A 20,437-nucleotide genomic window follows, 5' to 3' on the forward strand; every position below is an offset into this window, starting at 1 on the left:
GTTTTTTACTTGCATACAACTGATGTGTCGCTTGCATAAAATTTTTAACAGATTCCGTTATTTAAACAAGGTTACGCCATTGCAAAAGTTATTTTAAACACGTTTTCAGCTTTCTTTCCTTATGTACATTTTTTAAATAATTAATTTTTAAGTCTCCTGGCCTCATTTAAAAACTGCGTAATAAATCAAAGAAAAGTGAGTTAAACAATTATTAAATAAATTTTTATGTGATTTATCTTTAGGTGCAAAAAGCCATAACTGTACACATGCGTCCACCGGTAGCCCCGGGAACATCGGCAGGACTTTCCTCCCGGAGCACGGCGAGTAAACATCGTTAAGAAGAATATAGATGCTCTAATCATTTTTTCGATTTAGTTTATTATTATTATTATTTTATTTCCACACTACTTTTGCGGCGTAGAACGTCATCAATACCCTAGACTATACATGGGCACCAAAAATAACTGACTGAGCCAAAATTATGAGGCAGAAAACAAAGTAAGGAAAGTAAATACACTGACGAAAATTGTAAGATTTTTATGAATATTTTTTTACTAACTGGTCGAAGTCAACCTTATCTTCATTTAATGCAATTTTTAACGAACCCGTCGTTTTTATATTAGTTGATCTAGTTCTATAATTATGTTTTATCATTATTATGTGTGAGAAGCCTGCTTCATACACACATGTACATGTTGGCGAAACATGCTTCAAGCTGAAACAATGAAGCTTCAACGTTCAGATTCTGTTCAGTGGGCACTTGTTTCCAAAAATTCCTACCGATTTCCTTAATTTGCCAGTAATTAAGCTACAAAGCTTGCAGATCACTGAGTTCCATTTGGAGTTTAGGATACTGCATTAACCCTGGACTAGTAAAAAATAATGGGTCTTAAATCTGGACGCAAATCTCTTCAATCGAATTTAAAAATTTTGTCAGATCAGAAGTATCCATTTAATCGGGATAAATCTGGTGGAACACACATATGTAAATATATATTATGATGATCCCGGAGATTTTTGTGCCTTCCAAGGTCTCCGCGTGCAATTGTTGCCACGGGCGCACCTATTTGACTTATAAGTCCAGCAAATCTATTGAACAGTGAACATTTTACTTTTTGTGTAATCCACTGAGATTGAATCGGGAACTGAAGCTAGTTTCAAAAGTTTTATATCATCGCTCGAGTTTTTGAGGCCCTGGCTTCCACTTTAAATTTAAATTTAAGAATTTTTAATTTATTTTACTAACCGCACTGTTCAATAGTTGCAAATCAACTGCTGGCAATGGATTTCAATTTCAAAAATTTCAAATATTTTATTTTTCAGAGTTTGTATTTGAGGGGTTGGTGTAGATTGTGGAGAAATAGGGATCGTTGCCTGGCAAGGACGGGGAACGTGAAAAAGATATGTTGGATATTTAATTGTAACATTCATAGAAAGTATATTATTAAAAGTAGTTTTCATGGCCAACACAGTTTAGTTTACATAATTAAGAAAATATGTATATATATATATATATTTTATTTTGTACACTGTAAGCAGAAGTTACAAACTTAAGCTACAGGACGGGATCGGCCATAACAGCGGTGATTTTCGGCCGGAATAAGGTTTACATAATGTAGTAGGCTAGCAGAGAGCGCATCTATGTTAAGCCAATGTATGTTAAGCCAATGTATGTTAAACCAATCTACGTTAAGCCTATGTTAAGAAATGTTAAGATAATGTGAAACAGGAGAAGTGAAACATTCGGTTGCGTGGAGTGAAATAAAGAAGTACGAATTAAAACGCTCGGTTATACCTGCCTCAATAATTTGCTTAAATAAATATAGAGGGTTCTTATAAATGTATTAACAAGTTAATTGCACATGGATTATTATATTTACCTGGAGGTTTGCAATATTAGGGTTGATTAACTGATCGGTAAGTTTAATGTTTGGTAAGTTTCTTCAGAGTTTGTAGGGCTGGACAGTCGTTAAGGATATGGAAGATAGATATCTTTTCGTTGGTACAGAGTTGGTACTGTTCGTTTGGTGGTTGTGAGAAGCGATGTTCGTGGGTGAGTCTGGTGTGGCCGAGTCGAAGACGGATTTTATTAGTGATCTCTCTTCTTGGTAGGTTGAAGGTTTGTGGGGTTTTTATGTAGTCAGCTATGCTTAGGGCTTCTGGGTTGATCTGTCGATACCACTGCGATGATTTCTGCAATATTTTTGGCTTGTATTTTAGCGTGTCGATTTTTATTTGTTTGTTAATGTCTCCACGGTTAACGTTTGATATTGTTAGTAGTGGAGCGTTGGTCGCTTCTTTCGCTGTTGTATCGGCATTTACGTTGCCTTTGATTCCGACGTGGCTGGGGACCCATAAGAACTTGATTTTGTTTTTGTGTCTTAGCAGAAGGTAGCGGATATATGATACATAAAAGCTGGAATTGTTTATGTTTGCAAGTGCTTCCAATGTGGATAGGGAGTCTGAGCAGATGCAAAATTTCCCTCTTGTCTTGACTGCTATTTTGATGGCTTCAAGAATAGCAATCGCCTCGGCTGTAAATACAGATGAGTAGCTTGGAAGGATAGCTTGTTTAAGTGTTTCATCTTCTGTCGTTACCGCAAAGCCAATTATTTCCTTACTCAAGGATCCTTCTGTGAACAGAAGCGTGCAATTTTTGCTCATAAGCTGGTGTCTAATTTCCAGAAATTGTTTGACAAATATGTCCTTGTTGGTGTCGGATTTTTTTACTCGGCTTAGTCGGGTTTCTATCAGATTGGTATCCAGAAACCAGGGTGGACATGTTGGTTTTGGCTTATGAGGAAGAGAGGTGGGGAATCCGAGCTTTTGGCCAAGATTAATGCAGTGGTTGACGGTGGAGGATCGGTATGTTTATACCCTTGCACGGTATTATAATTTCAGTCAGAAGTTTGCAACGCAGTGAAGGAGGCACCTCCGACTATATAAATATATATAAAGTATATATATTCTTGATCAGGATCAACAGCCGAGTCGATCTAGCCATGTCCGTCTGTCCTTCTGTCCGTCTGTCCGTCTGGCCGTTTCTACGTAAACTAGTCTCTCAGTTTTAAAGCTATTTGAATGAAACTTTGTAGTTAGCCTTCTATATACTCTCACTCGTATATATGTCGGAACAGGCCGGATCGGGCGGCTATATCATATAGCTGCCATAGGAATGATCGGAAAATTTTTACAAAAAAAAAATTTAACTTGTCCAGTTTTCAATAGAATTGGATCAAATTTGAGATATAGCTATTTTACTATGCTATACAATATTGCACAACATTTTATGAAAGTCGGACTACTATATCATATAGCTCCCATAGGAACGATCGAGAAATTAATACAATTAAATTTATAACTTTTTCAGTTTTCATCTGATTTTCATCAAATTTGAGGTATAGCCATTTTATATTAGTCTTAAATTTTGTGTCAAATTTTATGAAAATCGGACGACTAAATCATATATGTAGGTGTCATACAAACGATCGTTAGATGTGGAGAAAAATTCACATCTGTGACTGTAAAACTGCAAATATAATATGTAAAGGTGAATGAAATGAAAGCAGGTATTACTTCATTGTTTTTTTAACACAAATATATATAATTTATATTGTATGGATTCCTATTCATAGAAGTTCTATCTGCAAGGGTATATAAACTTCGGCGTGCCGAAGTTAGCTTCCTTTCTTGTTTTTGTTTTATTTTTGGTAATCCGGTGAATGATTTGCCTTAGAGGGGTGTCGTTTGCGTGCATGATAGTGTTGATTGTTTTTGTTTTTAAGTAGTCGATTCTGTTTTCTATTGGTTCAATGTTTGATTCTAGGTATAAATTGAAAGTGAGTGTAGAACAGAAGGCTCCCAGAGACGTTCGTAGGAGTGAATTAATTAAGGTTTTAATTGGTTTTATTAGTGATTTCGGAGAGTTACCATATATCGGTAAAGCATAATCAATTTTGGAAATGCATAGACTTTTGACGATTTGGATTAGGGTGTTGGGGTGGCTGTTATATTTTCCGCTGGAAAGGTATTTAATTATGTTCGATGATTTCTGTAGTGACTTGTGTAGTTTAGTAATATGTTTATGTGAATATGTTTGCATTTTGAAATTGAAAGCATAGCTCCGGATTTTTGGCACCACTCATTGATTTCAGCAAACAGTATATCGAGGTTGGTTGAAATGTTTTGATCTTTTTTTAATTGTATTAAGATATTAAAATCGTCTGCATAAGCTGTGTGTTGTAGTTCCTTGTGCTTGTCGGTTATGTCTGAGAGACTGTTGAATGCAATGAGAAAGAGAATTACAGAGAGTGGAGATCCTTGCGGAATGCCATTGTGGAGTGGGTGTATCCTTGAGGTGTTATCATTGGCACGAACTCTGATTTTTCAGTTTGACATGAAGTTAATCACATATCTGATTATCAATGGTCCACAGCCCCAATCCGACAACTGATTAATGATGGTATGTAATCCTATTTTTTCGAATGCTTTTGCAAAGTCAAGAGATAAAATGGACATGTGTCTTTTTCCAGAGAGGGCTCTGCTAATTAGAGCGTCTGTGTATAACAGGCAGTCCTTAACAGATTTTCCCTTTTTAAATCCCAGTTGACGGCTATTTAGTAGCTTGTTACTTGTTGCAAACCACCATAGCCGTTTTGAAATTATCTTGTCGAAGGTTTTAGACAAACATGGGTTGAGGGAGATAGCGAGAGATATATATTTTTAATTTACTAAGCAATTTATATTAATTATTTTTATTTCCTATTTGCTGCTATAAATTTAAACTCATTATATACAAATGTATCTATAGAAGAAAATATCTATTTTATCAATATTACCACTTCCTTTGGAAACCTATTTGGTTTCAACGCAGCAACCATACGGTTATTGAAACCATGGCCTTTTTCTGGTTAAGCATCGACGAAACAACAAACTGACCAACTTTTGAGCGGAAAACGGCAATATGGAGGAATGTGATGGGATTTCTTTGCTTCTCTGTTGGAATCTGCCTCCCGATGGATCTATGCACAAGCGATTTTGTTTTCTTAATTTATTCTAATTTCTTAATTTATTCTAAATTTTAACTCGATGAGGAGCCCAAATATCCCTTGTACCCTTGTACTGGATTCTTGCCGATGTCTCATACTATTTCGCATCCTTTTTGGCTTCGATTCTAATGCATCGGCTTTCCTATATAGCTTCTTTGCCGCTTCGTATTTCGCTTTTCTAAACACTGACGTGTTATTTGAGCATAAATTGTTTTGCATTGCCTGTAAATTTTAAAAGACATTTTTTTTTAGGTAAATCGACTTACAATGGCTTATCTTTCTGTCAATTTTGTTGCATGTTTGTCCTCTTTAATACTTTAAATTAATAGTTATTGCAAGTCCTTGTGAATTCTATCTAAGCTTAAGCTTTTTCGGGCCATCCTTTACGCTTTCCCTGACCAAATCGATGAATATGGATAACATCAAAAGATAACAAAATAAAAAAATTCGGAACGGGAAACCGTTTAACAGATTATGGATTGGGCCAAAGATATTTCAGTCTTCAACATTGTAATGTCTTTGATTGGGCTCTGTGGGAATCTAAGATTCACATCTGCCAAACGGGTGGAAAGTGTGGGAATACAGTATAGAAACATAACATAACATGGTCATTAAATATTCAGTTTTTGTTAAGATTTGAATGCTGTTGTTTATTGATTAGGTATTTACTGTTGGTTGAAAATACAAATTGCTATGCAAGCTGTTCAGTTAACTGAACGCATCAGTTACGCTGGGCCGGGCAGTTCAACACCAAGTTACGGGCACGGCACTCTCCTGCCTCCGAATCGAACCAGAGACCGACACGACACTTGCGCAGCAGGCGGCGACCGGAGCGGCACTCATAGTACCTCCTGCAGTGGTTCGGGTCCTGGACAATGCTTCCGTCAGCGCGGCCACGGCACATTGGGCTGGTTCCGATCACTGTAGGAGCGTTGGTAGCGGTGCTCGAGCCTGTGAAAAGCTCCTTGATGTGAGAAAGGATGCCGTCATTGGACTTTTGTGGAGCTGATTCGCAAGCCGGAGTAGTCGTCTCATCACAGGGAGCAGGAGTGGTTGTTGTGGGCTTGCAAGGTGGTGGAGTGGTGGTCTTAGGCTGGCATGGTTTTGGTGTTGTGGTTGTCGTTGAACAGGTTGTAGTTGTTGTAGTTGTTGAACAGGTTGTTGTCGTCGTTGTAGTTGTGGTTGTTGTAGTAGTGGTTGTTGTGGTAGTGGTTGTTGAACAGGTGGTTGTCGTTGTTGTAGTGTCTTCATCAGGGTGGCAAGGACTGTCCGGAGCAGGGGTTACTGGCTTCTCTGGGGTTTGGGGCTCATCAGGCTGGCAAGGACTCTCTGGAGCAGGGGTAGGAGTTACAGGCTCTGCAGGCTGACAGGGTTTCTCCGGAGTAGGAGTGGGAGTTATTATTTCACATGGTGTAGTTGTTGTTGTTGTGGTAGTCGTTGTAGTAGTTGTGGTTGTTGTAGAAGTTGTTGTTGTAGTCGTGGTTGTTGTAGTCGTGGTTGTTGTGGTAGTCGTTGTTGTAGTAGTTGTTGTGGAACAAGTGGTTGTTGTAGTGGTCGTGGTTGTTGTGGTAGTTGTTGAACAGGTTGTTGTCGTCGTTGTTGTTGTTGTAGTAGTGGTTGTGGTAGTAGTGGTTGTGGTAGTAGTGGTTGTTGTGGTAGTGGTTGTTGTTGTGGTGGTTGTTGAACAGGTGGTTGTCGTTGTTGTAGTGTCTTCATCAGGCTGGCAAGGACTGTCCGGAGCAGGGGTTACTGGCTTCTCTGGGGTTTGTGGCTCATCAGGCTGGCAAGGACTGTCCGGAGCAGGGGTTACTGGCTTCTCTGGGGTTTGGGGCTCATCAGGCTGACAAGGACTGTCCGGAGCAGGGGTTACTGGCTTCTCTGGGGTTTGGGGCTCATCAGGCTGGCAAGGACTGTCTGGAGCAGGGGAAGGAGTTACAGGCTCTGCAGGCTGACAGGGTTTCTCCGGAGTAGGAGTGGGTGTTATTATTTCACATGGTGTAGTTGTTGTTGTTGTTGTGGTAGTCGTTGTAGTAGTTGTGGTTGTTGTAGTAGTGGTTGTTGTAGTCGTGGTTGTTGTGGTAGTCGTTGTTGTAGTAGTTGTTGTGGAACAAGTGGTTGTTGTAGTGGTCGTTGTTGTTGTGGTTGTTGTAGTAGTGGTTGTTGTCGTGGTAGTTGTTGAACAGGTTGTTGTTGTTGTAGTAGTGGTTGTGGTAGTAGTGGTTGTTGTAGTAGTGGTTGTTGTCGTGGTAGTTGTTGAACAGGTGGTTGTCGTTGTTGTAGTGTCTTCATCAGGCTGGCAAGGACTGTCTGGAGCAGGGGTTACTGGCTTCTCGGGAGTTTGTGGCTCATCAGGCTGGCAAGGACTGTCCGGAGCAGGGGTTACTGGCTTCTCTGGGGTTTGGGGCTCATCAGGCTGGCAAGGACTGTCTGGAGCAGGGGAAGGAGTTACAGGCTCTGCAGGCTGACAGGGTTTCTCCGGAGTAGGAGTGGGTGTTATTATTTCACATGGTGTAGTTGTTGTTGTTGTTGTGGTAGTCGTTGTAGTAGTTGTGGTTGTTGTAGTAGTGGTTGTTGTAGTCGTGGTTGTTGTGGTAGTCGTTGTTGTAGTGGTTGTTGTGGTAGTCGTTGTTGTAGTAGTTGTTGTGGAACAAGTGGTTGTTGTAGTTGTCGTTGTAGTAGTGGTTGTAGTAGTAGTTGTAGTAGTCGTCGTTGTTGTTGTCGAGCAGGTTGTTGTAGTTGGAGTGGGCGTAGTCGTCGTCGTAGTTTCTTCCTCACAGAGTGGTGGCGGGGTCGTTGTCCGCACGCAAGAAGGCCTGGGAGTAGTGACAAGGCATGGCTCCTTGGGAGCTTCTGGTTCAGGCCTGCTGATTCTGTGAGCAGATCCGGCGCTGACAGCGACCGATGCCACAAGGGCCAGAAGGAAGAGGCTTGCTGCAATGGTAGTCATTAGCGAATGAATGATATTTAAAACTAAACGGGAGGACACTTACACAGATTCATTGCAAAAGGATAACTAACTAATGTTGGCTACTTTACCGCTTTTGCTTCAGTGCTCTGACAACTAACCCAACTGCTGGGTCTTTTATAGCCCTGCCATATGGTATTCAAGTGTTTGGCATGTTTTGGACCATCAGGTTACAAGGAAGTTACCTCATTTCCTCGCTATCTTGCTACTAATTTGAAAAGTGCAGCTTTTACTGCTTATGACAACTGCGGTTCAAAAAGTTTTCAGATTGTACACAGCTTTCTATAAAATTTTAAATTATCATATTTATTCTCATTGCAGCATTGTACAATCTGAAAACTTTTTGAACCAGTGTTGTCGTAATCACTTCAAGCTGCACTTTGCAAATTGGCAAGACATTATCTGGAAACTAGGTTGTCCAGAACATGCTAAGTACTTTAACACTATACAACAGGCCTATAAAAAGAAGTTTCATATCGTTTAGTTATCAGAACAAAGTTGTCAATGGACTGTAACGATGCACACACACCAGAACACTTAAAATGTTTTTTTTTTTCGGTTCCGGATAGCTCTGTCGTCGGAGCGTTCAGTTCCTAACCCTTGCCAGCCACGTATATAAATTAATATCGATAAACACTAAACATTAAGCGGTTTATATATGTATAATCCAAACAAATTCATTCTATCACTCTCAGACACATACCTGACATAAATAGCTCCTCCTGATTTAGTGGAGGCCATATGCTCATCCTCCCGGATATACGCTCTTTCTCCCAAATTATGCCTTCTATTCTACAATAATTTTTTTTATTCTTGGACGTTGATGCACTAAGGTCAGTACATACAAGTGGCCCGTATGACACCAGGCACGTGCCTGTTTGGGTTAGGTGTTAGTAGGCGCGATGGAAAATATAGGACAGAATACGAGGAAAATTGACTACCGGCGTGCTGCCAGATTGTTAGCTTGCATGCTTACTAAGTGTGTTAGTATTAAAGATTTTAATTTGGGAAGGGTATCTACGTTAGAGATTAGTGTGTACAAATCATTATAATTTGCACATAGCACTCTAAAAGGTTCATGCAGTTCAAAGGAGGTTCTACAGTGGCGCAACACTAATGGGATATAGGATCTAGTGGTTCTACATGGTACATGGAAATTAAGCTGACTCAACAAGTCAGCACTTTCCACATAACCATGGATAAGGTTAAAAATAAAGGTTATCCCTAGCATCGTTCTACGATTGGCTAAGCACGGCAAGTTTATTAATAGGAGTCTACTAGAGTAGGAAGGTAATCTTTGGTTTGCATCCCAATTTAAACCGCGTAGAGCGAAAAGTAAAAAGTTCTTTTGAACCGACTCAATGCGTTTACTATGGACGCCGTACTGAGGGCTCCAAACGCAGCATCCATATTACAGGATAGGCCGAACTAAGGAAGTATATAAGGATTTAGTAACATAGGGGTCATTGAATTCCTTCGACCACCGTTTAATAAATCCAAGCACACCCCTGGCTCTATTCACCATAGACGAAATATGATCAATAAAGTCAAGTTTTAGGTCCAAGCGGACGCCCACATCGTCAACTGTATTAATTCTTTCCAAAGAGCAGCAGTTCAGCGTGTAAGTAGCAAGCTTAGGAGCGACACGAGAGAATGTCATTAGCTTGCATTTCGAGCCATTTAAGTTTAATAAGTTTACACGGCACCAAGTTTGAAAATTATTAAGATCTGTTTGTAAGTCCGACTGGCAGGCAACGTCATTGTATTGCACGCAAAGCTTGACGTCATCCGCGTACATAAGTACTCTGGAGTTAGTCAAGACTTTGGGCAGGTCATTTATGAACAATGTAAACAATAAGGGTCCCAAATGGCTTCCTTGCGGGACACCAGATGTAACCCTTAGAACATTGGATAAATTATTCTTAAAGAGGACCTTTTGCGTCCTGCCATTCAAATAACTAGAGATCCAATTAAGAAGATCACTTGGAAAACCCATTGAATCGAGTTTTCTAACGAGGAGAGAATGGTTAACAGAGTCAAAAGCTTTACTGAAATCAGTATAGATTACATCTGTCTGACAATTATTATGGAAGCCCTTTATAATATAGGAAGAGAGCTCCAAAAGATTTGTTGTTGTTGATCTTCGCTTCATAAAACCATGTTGACATGGAGAAATAACCGATCTACAAAGGTGCTGTAAGTGAGGGGTGATAATGTTTTCAAATAATTTAGGGATGGCCGACAACTTAGAGATTCCTCTTTTTTGTGGAGAGGAATAATAAACGATTCCTTCCAAATAATGGGAAAGTGGGAGGTTTCTAAGGACAAGGTAAACAATTTCAGAAGGGGATAGCACAGGGCGTCGGCACAATACCTGAGCACACAGCCAGGAATTCCGTCGGGACCTGGCGAATAAACTGGCTTGACACGATGAAGATCTAAAAGGAGAGAGCTTTCGTGTAGGCTAGGACAGAAAATTAAGTTCGATTTGGGTATGTCGTAGGAATAAGTCTGGTATATATACGAAGAGCTAGAATAGGTTGTTTGAAAAAACTGCGAAAATAGATCGGCTATTGCCTGATCATTATTTGCGGTAGTATTTTCAAATGAAAGCGAGGAAGGATTTGTTTTAGGTTTACGTTTAGTGTTAACGAAATTATAAAACTGTTTTGGGTCCTGTGAGAACTGGGCCCTACAACGATTTAAATAGTTTTTATAACACTGCGCGTTCAGCACGGTAAAGTTTGACCGAGCTGATAAATAAAATGAAAGGGCAGATTGAGAACCGGTGATTTTAAATTTAGCATACAGTCTAGATTTTTTATTTTTAAGTCGGCTCAACTCTTTAGTAAACCACGGCGGTTTATTCGAGCTTGGCGGATAATATAACGGAACACATTCAGTAAAAAATGAATTCATGGCACTGTAAAAAATATCCACGGCAACTGCCATGTCAGTGCACATGTATAGATCGGACCAATTGAACTCGTTTATAAAATTATTCAGCCGTTTAACTTTATTTGGCTGGACGGTCAGAAATATTCTGTACGTCACACCCAATATCAAGAGTCACATCGAAAGTTGGATGATAAGGATCTTCGGGCTGCGTCAGAGGCGCCACCCTTGCTAAACTGACTCTCGCAGGATCAGAGACGAAGCAAAGATCAAGCAAGCGCTGTAAGGAATTTCGCACATGGTTGACTTGAGACAGCGAAATGTCAAACAAGCCAGCGATAAAGTCATGTTGTGTAGGTGTACTGAGAGTATTGGTGGAATTATTCGAGCACCAAATAGCACCAGGGATATTAAAATCTCCAAGAACTACCAACTGGTCTCTATCCAAAAGTCTACTGGAAACCATCTGAGTAGCGGAAAGGTGATTCCAATAAATAGGAAGTTCCGACAGTGGAGGTATGTAGGAACAGGTAATAAAAATGGAGCTACCTTTCATAGATAGCTTCACACAGAGGAATTCAACGTCGTTGCATTCCTCGAAGGTTAATAATTCTGACGTGAGTGAGGAGTCCACCGCTATAAGAACTCCACCCCCGCGTCTGATAGGGCGATCTAGCCGATATACCGTGAACACAGCTGGAAAAACTTCGGACCTCAGAATCTCCGGCTTTAACCAGGTTTCTGTGAGCACAATAACCTGAGATGCAAACGAAAGGCTATCAGAATACAAGTTAGGAAGCTTACTACGTAAGCCTCTTGCATTCTGATAGGAAATACCTAAGGAGTAGGTTAGTTTTTTGGGTCGGGATTGGAAGACGTAGAAGGTGCAGTGGTAATTTTTAATTTTTCTACTTTTAACGTATAAATAAAATAAATATATATTTCCACATCAATTATTTAAGAGTTCCTGTATTTATTTTCATTTCATAATATGTTCTTTAATTTCGTTTGTGTATTTATGTGCAGATTATTTATTTGAAAATTTGAAGATTTGTATTAAAATCATAACATAACCTACCCGTTAGAGCTGTTAAGGGGTTTACGCGGGAAATATATATTTGAAACAAATAGCACTAAACAAATATTCATTAACTAAAATCACTGACAAAATTAATCAATAAGAACGAGAATAAATAATAATATTATTATACAATATAAATATATGAAATAAAAATGATGAAAAATTAATAAAAAATGATCCTGTTTTCCCGCCATTTTCCATAGCAATATTTCAATTTCCCTTTCGTTTACCTACCCTAAGAAAAGGCTAAGAACGGAAGAGAACCGATGTACTCAGCGTGGTATGGTCGTTGGCGAAAGTTGAAGGTCTTAACTCAACCCTACTCGGGGTCGATTAATTTCTATTTGCACCTTTGAGATATCCAAGATACAGGGCTGCGGATGGCCCTTTCGTATTGGGGAAAGTATGTATATGCTTGTTCTATAACCGAAATATGTATTTCGACCTTAGGGCTACAAATATTTTATGGTTAATGTAAAAATATCAAATTCCCTGCAAGATAATAATACTTCCTCTTCACCCCTTGCCCAATAGGTTCTTTTCACTGAGATTCACCTGCTTTCCTCCATCTGTTGAACAGATGTTTTATATAATTCCAGTTTGGTTTTTTTTTTCTTTAATTTGATAACGATGGATTAATTTGTAATAATCCAATTGTAAACTGCACCGATGTACATAGAATCTTCACTCCATCCATTTGAAACAATTATGATTTTTCGCAGATGTGAAACTCCGTTTCCCACAGAGGTATGTATATCTCCATCCTCCATCCCATAACAGTTGATCGAACAGCTGTGGTTTTGGTTGAAAATTAAAATAAAGCATGTTAAAATGGCTACTGCTGAATAAGTTAACAACTATTTTGGGCTGCTTAACAACAAAGAAAACATGCAGATTGTGGCATTTGGGAACAATATTAAAATGAATTAGGTGACGAAAAATTGGAAATTCTCTAACAAACGGCAAATCCTTATGGATAACAAAATAAAAAATTTCGGAAAGGAAAACCGTTTAACAGGTCATGGATTGGGCCAACAATATTTCAGTCTTCAACATTGTAATGTCTTTGATTGGGCTCTGTGGGAATCTAAGATTCACATCTGCCAAACGGGCGGAAAGTGTGGGAATACAGTATAGAAACATAACATAACATGGTCATTAAATATTCAGTTTTTGTTAAGATTTTAATGCTGTTGTTTATTGATTAGGTATTTACTGTTGGTTAGAAATACAAATTGCTATGCAAGCTGTTCAGTTAACTGAACGCATCAGTTACGCTGGGCCGGGCAGTTCAACACCAAGTTACGGGCACGGCACTCTCCTGCCTCCGAATCGAACCAGAGACCGACACGACACTTGCGCAGCAGGCGGCGACCGGAGCGGCACTCATAGTACCTCCTGCAGTGGTTCGGGTCCTGGACAATGCTTCCGTCAGCGCGGCCACGGCACATTGGGCTGGTTCCGATCACTGTAGGAGCGTTGGTAGCGGTGCTCGAGCCTGTGAAAAGCTCCTTGATGTGAGAAAGGATGCCGTCATTGGACTTTTGTGGAGCTGATTCGCAAGCCGGAGTAGTCGTCTCATCACAGGGAGCAGGAGTGGTTGTTGTGGGCTTGCAAGGTGGTGGAGTGGTGGTCTTAGGCTGGCATGGTTTTGGTGTTGTGGTTGTCGTTGAACAGGTTGTAGTTGTTGTAGTTGTTGAACAGGTTGTTGTCGTCGTTGTAGTTGTGGTTGTTGTAGTAGTGGTTGTTGTGGTAGTGGTTGTTGAACAGGTGGTTGTCGTTGTTGTAGTGTCTTCATCAGGGTGGCAAGGACTGTCCGGAGCAGGGGTTACTGGCTTCTCTGGGGTTTGGGGCTCATCAGGCTGGCAAGGACTCTCTGGAGCAGGGGTAGGAGTTACAGGCTCTGCAGGCTGACAGGGTTTCTCCGGAGTAGGAGTGGGAGTTATTATTTCACATGGTGTAGTTGTTGTTGTTGTGGTAGTTGTGGTTGTTGTAGTAGTGGTTGTTGTAGTCGTGGTTGTTGTGGTAGTCGTTGTTGTAGTAGTTGTTGTGGAACAAGTGGTTGTTGTTGTGGTAGTTGTTGAACAGGTTGTTGTCGTCGTTGTTGTTGTTGTAGTAGTGGTTGTGGTAGTAGTGGTTGTTGTGGTAGTGGTTGTTGTTGTGGTAGTGGTTGTTGTTGTGGTGGTTGTTGAACAGGTGGTTGTCGTTGTTGTAGTGTCTTCATCAGGCTGGCAAGGACTGTCCGGAGCAGGGGTTACTGGCTTCTCTGGGGTTTGTGGCTCATCAGGCTGGCAAGGACTGTCCGGAGCAGGGGTTACTGGCTTCTCTGGGATTTGGGGCTCATCAGGCTGGCAAGGACTGTCCGGAGCAGGGGTTACTGGCTTCTCTGGGGTTTGGGGCTCATCAGGCTGGCAAGGACTGTCTGGAGCAGGGGAAGGAGTTACAGGCTCTGCAGGCTGACAGGGTTTCTCCGGTGTAGGAGTGGGTGTTATTATTTCACATGGTGTAGTTGTTGTTGTTGTGGTAGTCGTTGTAGTAGTTGTGGTTGTTGTAGTAGTGGTTGTTGTAGTCGTGGTTGTTGTGGTAGTCGTTGTGGAACAAGTGGTTGTTGTAGTGGTCGTTGTTGTTGTGGTAGTTGTTGAACAGGTTGTTGTCGTCGTTGTTGTTGTTGTAGTAGTGGTTGTGGTAGTAGTGGTAGTTGTGGTAGTGGTTGTTGTTGTGGTGGTTGTTGAACAGGTGGTTGTCGTTGTTGTAGTGTCTTCATCAGGCTGGCAAGGACTGTCCGGAGCAGGGGTTACTGGCTTCTCTGGGGTTTGTGGCTCATCAGGCTGGCAAGGACTGTCCGGAGCAGGGGTTACTGGCTTCTCTGGGGTTTGGGGCTCATCAGGCTGGCAAGGACTGTCTGGAGCAGGGGAAGGAGTTACAGGCTCTGCAGGCTGACAGGGTTTCTCCGGAGTAGGAGTGGGTGTTATTATTTCACATGGTGTAGTTGTTGTTGTTGTGGTAGTCGTTGTAGTAGTTGTGGTTGTTGTAGTAGTGGTTGTTGTGGTAGTCGTTGTTGTAGTAGTTGTTGTGGAACAAGTGGTTGTTGTAGTTGTCGTTGTAGTAGTGGTTGTAGTAGTAGTTGTAGTAGTCGTCGTTGTTGTTGTCGAGCAGGTTGTTGTAGTTGGAGTGGGCGTAGTCGTCGTCGTAGTTTCTTCCTCACAGAGTGGTGGCGGGGTCGTTGTCCGCACGCAAGAAGGCCTGGGAGTAGTGACAAGGCATGGCTCCTTGGGAGCTTCTGGTTCAGGCCTGCTGATTCTGTGAGCAGATCCGGCGCTGACAGCGACCGATGCCACAAGGGCCAGAAGGAAGAGGCTTGCTGCAATGGTAGTCATTAGCGAATGAATGATATTTAAAACTAAACGGGAGGACACTTACACAGATTCATTGCAAAAGGATAACTAACTAATGTTGGCTACTTTACCGCTTTTGCTTCAGTGCTCTGACAACTAACCCAACTGCTGGGTCTTTTATAGCCCTGCCATATGGTATTTAAGTGTTTGGCATGTTTTGGACCATCAGGTTACAAGGAAGTTACCTCATTTCCTCGCTATCTTGCTACTAATTTGAAAAGTGCAGCTTCTACTACTTATGACAACTGCGGTTCAAAAAGTTTTCAGATTGTACAAAGCTTTCTATAAAATTTTAAATTATCATATTTATTCTCATTGCAGCATTGTACAATCTGAAAACTTTTTGAACCATTGTTGTCGTAATAACTTCAAGCTGCACTTTGCAAATTAGTTAGACGTTATCTGGAAACCAGCTTGTCCAGAATATGCCAAGTACTTCAACACTATACAACAGGCCTATAAAAAGAAGTTTCATATCGCTTAGTTATCAGAACAAAGTTGTCAATGGACTGTAACGATGCACACACACCAGAACACTTAAAATGTTTTTTTTTCGGTTCCGGATAGCTCTGTCGTCGGAGCGTTCTGTTCCTAACCCTTGCCAGCCACGTATATAAATTAACATCGATAAACACTAAACATTAAGCGGTTTATATATGTATAATCCAAACAAATTCATTCTATCACTCTCAGACACATACCTGACATAAACAGCTCCTCCTGATCTAGTGGAGGCTATATGCTCATCCTCCCGGATATACACCCTTTCTCCCAAATTATGCCTTCTTTTCTACAATAATTTTTTTTCTACTTTTAACGTATATATATTTTCCACATCAATTATTTAAGAGTTCCTGTATTTATGTTCATATCATAATATGTTCTTTAATTTCGTTTGTGTATTTATGTGTAGATTATTTATTAGAAGATTCTTAAAATTAAATATTCTCAACTTTGAATTTAAACCTATCCCTGTATTAAAATCAATAAATAACCTACCCGTTAGAGCTGTTAAGGGGTTTACGCGGGAAATATATATTTGAAACAAATAGCACAAAACAAATATTCATTAACTAAAATCACTGACAAAATTAATCAATAAGAATGAGAATAAATAAATAAATAATATTAATATAAAATATAAATATATGAAATACAAATAATGAAAAATTAATAAAAAATGATCCTGTTTTCCCGCCATTTTCCATAGCAATATTTCAATTTCCCTTTCGTTTACCTACCCTAAGAAAAGGCTAAGAACGGAAGAGAACCGATGTACTCAGCGTGGTATGGTCGTTGGCGAAAGTTGAAGGTCTTAACTCAACCCTACTCGGGGTCGATTAATTTATATTTGCACCTTTGAGATATCCAAGATACAGGGCTGCGGATGGCCCTTTCGTATTGGGGAAAGTATGTATATGCTTGTTCTATAACCGAAATATGTATTTCGACCTTAGGGCTACAAATATTTTATGGTTAATGTAAAAATAAAATTAAATAATAATACTTCCTCTTCACCCCTTGCCCAATAGGTTCTTTTCACTGAGATTCACCTGCTTTCCTCCATCCGTTGAACAGATGTTTTATATAATTCCAGTTGTTTTTTTTTTTTTTTTTAATTTGATAACGATGGATTAATTTGTAATAATCCAATTGTAAACTGCACCGATGTACATAGAATCTTCACTCCATCCATTTGAAACAATTATGATTTTTCGCAGATGTGAAACTCCGTTTCCCACAGAGGTATGTATATCTCCATCCTCCATCCCATAACAGTTGATCGAACAGCTGTGGTTTTGGTTGAAAATTAAAATAAAGCTTGTTAAAATGGCTACTGCTGAATAAGTTAACAACTATTTTGGGCTGCTTAACAACAAAGAAAACATGCAGATTGTGGCATTTGGGAACAATATTAAAATGAATTAGGTGACGAAAAATTGGAAATTCTCTAACAAACGGCAAATCCTTATGGGCCATCCGTTCAACGGATAGAGGAAGGCAGATAGATCTCGGTGGGAAGACCCTATAATATAATAACACTAGTGGGAGCAGTGTGACAGGGGGATCGTGAGATCGGTGTGGCAACTCCATGGGTCAGTGCTGGTAAGCGCTCGACATGTCACAGGGTGATCCGAGAGAGAGCGGAATAGATCGTGTGCGACTTCGCGTGGCACGATTTTTCTTTCCAATTTTAACCAATTACCGAGGTTCAGGTGCTCCCTAGCCAAGTCGGAAACAGAAAACACAAGTAATCGCAAGTGCAGCGTGAATTTTTTTTCTCCGAACTGTTCGTGCGGCTTGAAAGTACTTTCAACGATCGTAACAAGAAAAGGGGTAAGTTTTTACCTAGAAGAATACTATCAGTAAATGGTGTCTTATTGTGTGGTTTTGGCCTTCGTTAAAGTCACGTTGATTGCTTTTAATTATCATATGATTTGCATCATCTGTTTTTCTTGTGTTATGAACCGAAATATCGCCTATATGCCTTTTCTTTATTTCATTGCTACAATGCATATGTACCTTTGTATGTGCATGTATATACATACATACATACATACATACATACATGTATCGCTTTGCAACATTTGGATGTTTCTAAATCATCAAAATCATTATGGTCAGTCAGCAACTCTCAGCAAGATTTTAAGACCGATATAGACAAAGTTAAAAATTCTTATTGGGCACGCGAAAGAAAGAATGCATTTTGTTTTAAATTATGAGTAAATCCCTTGAAATGAACTAAATACATATGGCAAATGCCGTAACTGATAAAAGAAAGATGAGTGTGCATATAAACATACATACATACATATGTATGCACGCTTTTAATTTTCGATCGATATAACTTATAGTATTTCATGAAAAAATGTAGAGTAGGAGGAACCCATCCACTAGGTGACGAGATTTAGCCCGACAAACGCATGTTCCTCGCTTTCGATAGATTGGCCTTGCAAATTTCTGGTGAAAATTATAATACCTTCCAAAGGTCAAACAACAATTTCTCTTGTCCTTTCCTTAACCGAATATGATTTTAAAACTTTGAGTACGATTTGTCAAGTACGCATTTTCACTGTTGTCAAAGAAATAAAAAAAATTAAGTTACAATCGATGGGTGTTGGATAGTTGGGGAAGAATAATATTCGTGTGACATTTTCGATCGCACAAGGAGTGACATTCATCGAAATAAAGAAAGAAGACATATTAAAACAGACGAGGAAATTAGAAAGACTGTACAATGAATTATTATATCGATTGATGAATCTTCAACACGCTGATTACCAGATTCCAAAACATCGCTAAATATTTCATACATATGTATATCGTCTACATGCAATTGAAGATTGGAATTAAACGGATGCTATATATTCGTTTCAATCAATCCGGACTAGGATACATTACGAGCTAATTCTACAAGCAATACAGTTGTTAGTTTCAAAAGGCTTATATATTATCAAAGTGGTGATTGTAATCGGAAAATAAATCCCTAAGGGTTCATGTAGTCCAAACACTCTCCTAAAGTGATTAACTTGATCTTAGTCGGGTATCATGGAAATTAAGCTGAGTTAGCAGACAGGGGCTTTCCACGTTGTGAATAAGTTTATGTAAAAATATTACGTCCTACGGTTATCTAGGAAAGGTAAATAAATTAGCAATCTACTAGAGTAAGACGGTAATCTCAGCTCAGCATTCCAGATTAAGCCCTGGTGAGCAAAAAGCAAAAATTCTTTTGGACAGATTCAATGTGATCACTATGGACTCCGAATTGGGACTCCCGACACAAGAACCATACTCCAATAAAAAGGGAACTAATTAAGTAAAAAGGGGAGCTTTGTTAACCATGCAAGAAATATGCTCGCAGATGAAAAGTTTGGAATCTAGTCGCACACCTAGATCGTCAACAAGAGAGATTCTTTCCAAAGCGCAGTCGTTAGGCAGATAAGTGGCAAACAGGGGAGTGACTCGTGAAAATGTCATCAGTTTGCATTAAGAGCTATTGAAATTTAAGGAGTTTGCATGACACTACGCTTAAACTTTGTAAAGATCCAATTGTAAGTCTAACTGGCATAAGCTACCCCTATTCTGAATTCCGTCAAACTGGAGAGATTACAGTTTGAAAATTAAGTTAGAAGCCCTAAAAGCAAATGGGGTAAGTTCCAAAAGATTAGTTGTGGCTGATCTTACCCTCATAAAATCATGTTGACATGGTGAAATATCGGATCTACATAGACGTTGCAGATGAGGAGTGATTACATTCTCGAAGAGTTCAGATAACTTTCGAGATCTCCTATAGTTACTGGAATCCGAATTGCTAAAATTTTTGCGGAGAGGAATAACAGTTATCATATCCACGCTGAATACATCGGTTCTCGTCCGATCACCGAAATTAAGCAGCGTCGGGCGCGGTTAGTACTTAGATGAGGGACCGCTTGGGAACACCGCGTGTTTTTGGCTCCGTCAACAACTTTTTGCCTTTTTCCGCTTTTTACTTGTATTTCTCTAGTTTATAACAATTTCTAAATATTATTTCGAAAAACATTTTCTTGCTTTGTTGCCATAAACTATAAAATATTCGTTGCCCTGAGGTCGCAATACATATTTTGGTTAAGAATCCAGCAAATCATTACTATCCCAATACGAAAGGGCCATCCGCAGCCCTGTATCTGTCATATCTCAAAGGTGCAAATAGAAATAAATCGCCCTCGAGTAGCAGGGGCGAAATGTGGCACAAGGGTCCAGTTAAGACCTTCGACTTTCGCCAACGACCATACCACGCTGAATACATCGGTTCTCGTCCGATCACCGAAATTAAGCAGCGTCGGGCGCGGTTAGTACTTAGATGGGGGACCGCTTGGGAACACCGCGTGTTGTTGGCTTCGTCAACAACTTTTTGCCTTTTTCCGCTTTTTACTTGTATTTCTCTAGTTTATAACAATTTCTAAATATTATTTCGAAAAACATTTTCTTGCTTTGTTGCCATAAACTATAAAATATTCGTTGCCCTGAGGTCGCAATACATATTTTGGTTAAGAATCCAGCAAATCATTACTAT

The 20,437-nt window shown here is 39.8% G+C and overlaps 3 protein-coding genes and 1 non-coding gene across 5 annotated transcripts in view; 2 read left to right on the forward strand and 2 right to left on the reverse strand.

Moving 5' to 3' along the window:
* Window positions 1-5,671: 5,671 nt before the first annotated feature.
* On the reverse strand, window positions 5,672-8,132 carry LOC110185139 (uncharacterized). Its single transcript, XM_020953840.2, has 2 exons — window positions 8,039-8,132; window positions 5,672-7,979 (listed from the first exon to the last, which is right to left on the reverse strand). The coding sequence occupies exons 1-2, from the start codon at window positions 8,046-8,048 to the stop codon at window positions 5,770-5,772; spliced, it is 2,220 nt and encodes a 739-aa protein (XP_020809499.2). The 5' UTR covers window positions 8,049-8,132; the 3' UTR covers window positions 5,672-5,769.
* A 5,027-nt stretch (window positions 8,133-13,159) lies between these two features.
* On the reverse strand, window positions 13,160-15,552 carry LOC110185138 (uncharacterized). Its single transcript, XM_020953839.2, has 2 exons — window positions 15,410-15,552; window positions 13,160-15,350 (listed from the first exon to the last, which is right to left on the reverse strand). Exons 1-2 carry the CDS (start codon window positions 15,417-15,419, stop codon window positions 13,258-13,260), a joined length of 2,103 nt encoding a protein of 700 aa, XP_020809498.2. The 5' UTR covers window positions 15,420-15,552; the 3' UTR covers window positions 13,160-13,257.
* Window positions 15,553-17,538: 1,986 nt separating this feature from the next.
* The window catches only part of LOC110185035 (uncharacterized), a 55,309-nt gene continuing 52,410 nt past the window's right edge, over window positions 17,539-20,437 (forward strand). For both annotated transcript variants that reach the window (XR_015271497.1, XM_086832124.1), the window contains exon 1: window positions 17,539-17,721. The gene's annotated coding sequence lies outside the window, so the exon portion shown is untranslated. The remainder of the gene's footprint in view (window positions 17,722-20,437) is intronic.
* On the forward strand, window positions 20,143-20,261 carry LOC147643736 (5S ribosomal RNA). Its single transcript, XR_015271542.1, has one exon. It is a non-coding gene; the product is annotated as a 5S ribosomal RNA (ribosomal RNA).

Source organism: Drosophila serrata, unplaced genomic scaffold, assembly GCF_035046125.1.
Source record: "Drosophila serrata isolate PLE 108 unplaced genomic scaffold, ASM3504612v1 contig_245, whole genome shotgun sequence".
Classification (NCBI taxonomy): domain Eukaryota; kingdom Metazoa; phylum Arthropoda; class Insecta; order Diptera; family Drosophilidae; genus Drosophila; species Drosophila serrata.